This window comes from Temnothorax longispinosus, chromosome 12, assembly GCF_030848805.1.
Source record: "Temnothorax longispinosus isolate EJ_2023e chromosome 12, Tlon_JGU_v1, whole genome shotgun sequence".
NCBI lineage: Eukaryota > Metazoa > Arthropoda > Insecta > Hymenoptera > Formicidae > Temnothorax > Temnothorax longispinosus.
This window is the reverse complement of record NC_092369.1, coordinates 11862446-11868445: the sequence shown is the minus strand read 5'-3', so window position 1 is coordinate 11868445 and position 6000 is coordinate 11862446. Positions and strand designations below refer to the sequence as shown.

The window sequence follows — 6000 nt, the reverse complement described above, 5'->3', positions numbered from 1 at the left end:
CGGGATCCGAGATGGCCTCTCTCAGGTTTCTCTCTGGCCCGAGTAGTTGCAGTAGTTGCAATACGTGCGCTTCATGTTGTTGTTAAATCCAAGTTGTAGGCGGAAAAAGCAGATTAGATATTTCTTTGTCAGCCAGAGAGATATTTTTTAATCGCAATTCCAACTAATCTGCCATACTTTTTGTCATTATTAAGCACAGAGGTTACTGTCGCGCGACGAAGATGCCTAATCTAACCAATTTATCCCATTTTCCTTTAAAGGTATGTAAACGTAGTGCCAGCTACATTCTTTTCTGTTTCAGTGTGTGCGTTTTCAGTGTTTTCATCGATACGGCGTGATATTGTCATTGTATCGTACTTTCTGCAAATACGTAACACTTTACTGCGAAAACAAATTGACATTTGCACATGTATATGAAGTCATAATTTATTTCCGTTTTGTGATTGACAGTTAAATTTATAAATACTTATATAAATGTTGCATGATAATTGAACAAAGGCGAAAAGATATCGTTTATCATTATATTTCTTTCAGATCATATTTGCAATTCACTTGATCCTGGTAACATGGTAAGGACAGCATTGCATTCTTCCAAAGTGGAGAAATTTTATGTATTTGTAAGAACCTGTACTTTCATTATAATCTGTCTCACATATAAAATATACGTTACAGGGGTATGCAAGGAAATTGGTGTCCAAAATCTGTATTGTTCTATAATTTGCTATTCTTTGTTTGTATATTTTGGGCTGTTCATAGCGTCGAATCAGACGAACCACTGCAATTTGTAAGTTATTAAGGGAGCAAGAGGAGAGGACTTATTTTTTTTATTTAGAATTGGTCGTGATTATATATTGTTTTACAGGCATTTTTCATAAATGTACTCTCTATATTTCTCGATGTGATTACGTTAGCAGTCTACTATCCATCAGAATACAACCGTGAGTATATATATCGAATATATTATACGTATATTACTATATGTCTTTCACATTGTTCATTAAAGAAAAAAGCAAATAGGATAGGTTAGGTTAAAATTGTTTATTGATCTATTCTATACAAAAGATGTAATCTGTCTGCAGTCTGATTTCACTAACTTGTAGATGCGTCTGATAAGTTTAGCGCAGCCCTTATGATCATAAATTTGATCGTTCGTCCTGTCTCGAGTATATACCTGCTGCGAATGGGCCAGGGGAGAGGTGGCAACTTAGCCACAGTATTTGCACCGAGTCCTGCCATGGGTCAGTAAATCACTGGCTACGTGTCTACGCTTTTGTAGTGCTTCGACGAGATCTGATTTTAAGTATGTGCACGTACGCTTTACTGCAAACTATAGTTACTCTGTGCATTATTAATAATCAACGACTTTTAGTTACCTAGGTTTCTATGTACCTACCAGTTATGGCACTTATTTTACTGCCAAACTGCTTTCTCGCCCGCATTTATGTTGCATGAAAGTGTAATGTGCCGCAGCAGCAGTTCCTGCTTCTCAATGATTCTGCGAAATTAGACTGTATGTTATTTCGTCCAAATTATTTACAGGTTACGGCAGGCAAGATTACGAAGAAATTTCTCATCCCGTCCCACAGAACTCCGATTTTGAAGGGGTTTAAGATTGAAACAGAGATTGTTCGAAAAAGCAGCTTCAAATTCATGCAATATACACATGTTTGTGACATAACGATACTTTAGATTCTAATTTCATAAGATTATTAATGCTATATAGCATTGATAAATAATTGTTTAAATTTTATAAGTTGTCTTACATAATGTTTTATATCGCCAAAAATCAAAGATTATAAGTTATTTATTCATGTTAATTTTCTATTTTTTGGTTAAATTTTAAGCAATATGTTAAAATATATATGTATACAATGTTTCTATATATTTTGTTTAATGACACAATAGCGATATAACAATGGCTATATTATAGAGGCATTAGTTACTTTAATCGACTGATGATTATATTTATGAATTATGATATTACTATCGTCTATTTAGCGAATTAATCGATTACAACGATTTAAATCTCATGTATTATATAACATTTCTACACAGATCGCCGCACGTACCTAATATTTTTAATATATTCAGATTCTATTCTGTATAACCATTTCTACTATTGACTTGTGAATAAAAGATTTTAATGCAAACATCGTCGAAGAAAAATCGTCCTGAAAGAATGATTGCCGATAAATATCCATGACAATCGTTCCATGTCTCCGTCGAGAAACCGAATCTCCTATCAAATTCCTTGTTTAAAACTTGTCATTTCTAAAAGTATAAAAGATCATGACTTATAAGTTTCTTCGTAAAATCACTCGATTGACGCATATATGTATATTTCTTTACAGTGTACAAAATTTGAATTGTCGGGATCGGCGCGATTCGAAAACGGCGCGCGGGTGCCGCGACGGCGGCGGCGCTCGGCCACGGACGCGCGGCGGCGGTGGCGGCAGCGTCGCGGGTATAAGAGCCGCGTCCGTGAAGCGGCGCACTTCAGTAGTGTGGGTGATCGTAGCGGGAGGAGGGTGGCTCCGCGCGCGGCCGCACCGCGAAACCGTGCCCACTCGCCTCGACCACGGAACGTCCACTCGTTTTCACGTCTCGTGCGAAAACATGGCGGCCAGCGACGACGAGCCGATGCATCTCTACGAGGTCTTTCAGAACTGTTTCAACAAGATCGCCAACAAGCAGCCTGGTGAGTGTGCGTCGTCCGTAGTGCCCGTGTCTCCCCTCGCGCACGGGATACCTTGCGCCGTGCGTGGCCCGTGCGGAAGACGAAAGCGACGGACGTCTCTCCTCTCCGTCTCCGTCGCCTGCTCCGGTGTCTCTGGTGTATCTGGTGTTCTTATACGGTGCGGCGTGCGTATTTAACGGCCCGTCGGCGTCGAGACGCCGGTCGATCGAGCCCGCGATCGCGCCGAGGATCGGCGCGTCGGACGATCGTGTCGTCGACGGCCGCCAGGGCTACCTCTCCGCTCTGTGTTTTGGTTCGCTTGTCAGTGCCCTGGACAGTGCTGCCCCGTCGACGGCAACTAGCGACGAGAGCGACGGCTCTCTGCCTCGTGTTCCCCGCGTTCTGATCACCCTCTGCCCCGACGCCGACGATTTTCCCTCCGTCGGCGCGTGTTCCTCGTCTACTTGCCGTGCGTCGCGGCGCCGCGCCGGGATGCGAACAACATAACCTAGACGCGTCAGAGAGACGTCCGTCGCCGTACGCTGCTCACTGCTGTCATGTGCAACAGTGTGAGCGATGGAGCGACGTGTGCGTGTGCGTGTGTATATGCGAATATGCGTGTATGCATGTGTGTGAAGCGTGCTCGTATGAATGCGCGAGGGTGAACGCCGATAGGGAGGCTTCCGGGAAAAGAGATGATCGCCGTCGCGATGCTCCGTTCCGCTCTCGCCGATCTGTCGAGGCTTTACGCTCGCACCACGTGCCGGGACGCCACCGCGATTGTACGAATCGTTAGTGGTTAATCGCTCGGATGTAATGCGAGAGTCCATAAATCGAATCCTTTTTCCTCCTTTCTCGCGAGCCTCTCTTCTCTCTTCCTTTCTCTCTCTCGCTCTACCTCTGCCTTCCTCTCGCTCCCTCGGCAGTCAGCCTCCGCGAACGTTTTTCTTTTATTTCTCGCTTCATACACCTGCCAGAGAAACAGCCACGGAGCGATGCGCCGTTGCGTGCCGCGGAATCGTGCGTTACCTCTCGAAAGCGGTTCTCATCCTTCGACAATCTTCGATTATCGCGGCACGTGTCAGAATTCTAGCTCCCGCTAGTCTTTAAATATCTAATATTTGACAGGTTTTGGTAGTTTTAATATTTGGTGGTTTTTAAATATTTATTATTTGATTACTTCTACTGTTATTTATCGATGAAACAAGCACTTGATAAAGAAGATTCCAAGTGCTGCAAATAATCTTAGAATATTATATCTATTTATTTATTTTAGAGAAAAATATATCTAAAAAATATATTGATAAAGTCTTTATTCCTGTTTCATATTTAAATATCATAATTAAAACCATAAAAAATCTAATATTTGCATCTTGCTTACTTATATCAAGCTTGCAGCTATATTTCTTCGATTTGTTTTTCAAATAATGGTACAATTACTGTGTATTTGCTCCTAGTTAGACGTCGAATTATTCACATGGTATTACGCTTTTTGAAACCGCGAGATTCCCACGTTAATTATCGCCGGGTGCACAAAGCAATTACGAAATTACGATTGAGAGAGAAGGGCGCGAGATGTGTTGCGAGGCCGGGAATCCGTGGCATTAGTTGGCAACTAAGTCTCAAACGTTTGTTTGGTTTGAGACGCTGTTTGGAAGACGACGGTGCCTGTAGGGCCTCCCGTAGGCTAAGTTCGGCGCACCGAGCGTCTCGGAAAGACCGCAAAAACTACGTTTTAGAACGTCTCGTCCGAGACGTTCCCCATATTCCTTTGAAAACGCTGCGGGAGCTCTGCGCCGGCTATTCGGTATAAATATAATTTATATCGCGGCATTGCGTTTGCCATGAAACTTTTTAGGACGGCAAATGAGAGACGGCGCGGGAAAAGGGCAACGTACTCTGTCGTAGTTGGCGATCCCTTGCGCGCAGCGGTTTACAAAACAACGTTCTGCGTAATTTTACGAGACGCTCGAAACAATGAACAATCACCCCGAGTTACGTTTCGTTAAGTATTGCAAATGATTATATTCTCGGTAATATTAAAATGATAGCAAGATATTTGATATCGCGTCTATCGAATGCCTTCACGTCGGGAATATTTTAACGATAGAAGATTAAACATCTCCGTTCTTCGCCGATCGAAGAACCGTTGCGGCCAGGATCGATGGGGCTCGTTATTTACGCTCGAATGTTTCTACCGGGTGTCAGATTCGCCGAGTCTCGTTTCTCATAATTTGATAAATATGAGACAGTTGACTGTCGTCGGTCCGTTTCGGCCCGTTAATCTCGACGATTGTCGTTTCGCGTCGAACAGACCTTCGTCGCGGATCTTACTGCGCCGCGGTCGTTATTAAGGCTCGTATTACTTTGCGTACCATACTTAACGAGCTATATTACGACGGTCGCGAGCCTTTAATTCACGGCACGATCGCTCCGTATGCTATTTTGCAAACAGTTCGTATTAAATTTCGGTCTAATCGCAAGCGTAGAAGATAACAGTTGAAGAATTGACAACAGACTTATATGTAATTAATAATATTATTAATAACATTGATATAAAGTAATCAATTTAATAGAAGACGAGGGAAATAATCATCGAGATAGAGTTTTGTCACGAAAGTAAATCACGAAAGCAACATTCTTATGATTTCCTGCAGTATCCTACAGTCGAGGATCGTCACGGGGTTCAAGTGCAAGGGTATCCGAAAATAGAGTGTCCATCCTACTTACCGAAAATACTTCCGGTGTTCGTTTTCATTCTTTATTCCCTCCAATCCGAAAAAGATTCACCCACTGAGGTCTTTGGTTTGACTGCTTTCCCATATTGCGCATAATTGACCGATCGACTGAAATTTTATCAGACACGCAACGCAACGTAGTAACGTACATAAACAGATTTAAAAGGCGGTCGGAGAGATAAGCGTTCCATTGTCTTTCCGTGTTTCATGATTCGCCGGCAAAACGATCGCTTCGAGAATGATTTCGCGCCGCGTTTCGCCGTCGCGGCGACGAGATGCGGTCCGTCGGCGAAGATAAACGTTTCGTGCCGGCGCGAGAAAATAATCTGATTCGAAATTACGCGTAATGCGAGGAAAACACACGCGGTGCCGAAACCCAACGGATCTAAAATTAGTCGCGCACGGTGTGACTCACGAGTAAATCTACCTGGGACACTAGTTTGTTTCAGGAAGTAGCGAGCTCGATAAAATATAGTTTAACAAACACACGTGTGTGATTCACGTATAGCGCGAGCGTTCACGCATCGAACGTTCGAAATGTTGTCGCTCCACTTGCGCTGCCGCCTCGTGTTGCGACTCTTAATC

General features: G+C 43.2%; 2 protein-coding genes and 1 long non-coding RNA gene across 4 annotated transcripts in view; 2 read left to right on the top strand and 1 right to left on the bottom strand.

Annotated features, from left to right (window-relative positions):
- The first annotated feature begins 17 nt into the window (after positions 1-17).
- LOC139822954 (type-1 angiotensin II receptor-associated protein) lies at positions 18-2150 on the top strand. 2 transcript variants are annotated; one of them, XR_011734651.1, is made up of 6 exons: positions 18-260; positions 535-569; positions 673-784; positions 863-938; positions 1101-1300; positions 1540-2150. XR_011734651.1 is itself a non-coding variant. In XM_071795169.1 (6 exons), the coding sequence occupies exons 1-6, from the start codon at positions 222-224 to the stop codon at positions 1608-1610; spliced, it is 471 nt and encodes a 156-aa protein (XP_071651270.1). In that variant the 5' UTR covers positions 19-221; the 3' UTR covers positions 1611-2150. The 2 variants fall into 2 exon arrangements, 1 of the variants encoding a protein (XP_071651270.1); XM_071795169.1 differs by having other exon boundaries at positions 19-260; positions 1101-1238.
- Positions 1071-5753, bottom strand: LOC139822955 (uncharacterized). The gene is made up of 3 exons (XR_011734652.1): positions 5408-5753; positions 1394-1495; positions 1071-1327 (listed from the first exon to the last, which is right to left on the bottom strand). It is a non-coding gene; the product is annotated as an uncharacterized lncRNA (long non-coding RNA).
- LOC139822950 (transcription factor 12-like) overlaps positions 2350-6000 on the top strand; it is a 115764-nt gene continuing 112113 nt past the window's right edge. The window contains exon 1 of the mRNA XM_071795160.1: positions 2350-2698. Within this exon, the coding sequence (XP_071651261.1) occupies positions 2617-2698 (82 nt within the window). The 5' untranslated portion in view covers positions 2350-2616. The remainder of the gene's footprint in view (positions 2699-6000) is intronic.

Coding starts and splice junctions, on each gene's coding strand:
- LOC139822954 (XM_071795169.1), top strand. CDS start 222: ATGCCTAATCTAACCAATTTATCCCATTTTCCTTTAAAG. Junction 570..672: donor CACTTGATCCTGGTAACATG/GTAAGGACAGCA, acceptor TATACGTTACAG/GGGTATGCAAGGAAATTGGT. Junction 1,239..1,539: donor TGCACCGAGTCCTGCCATGG/GTCAGTAAATCA, acceptor AATTATTTACAG/GTTACGGCAGGCAAGATTAC.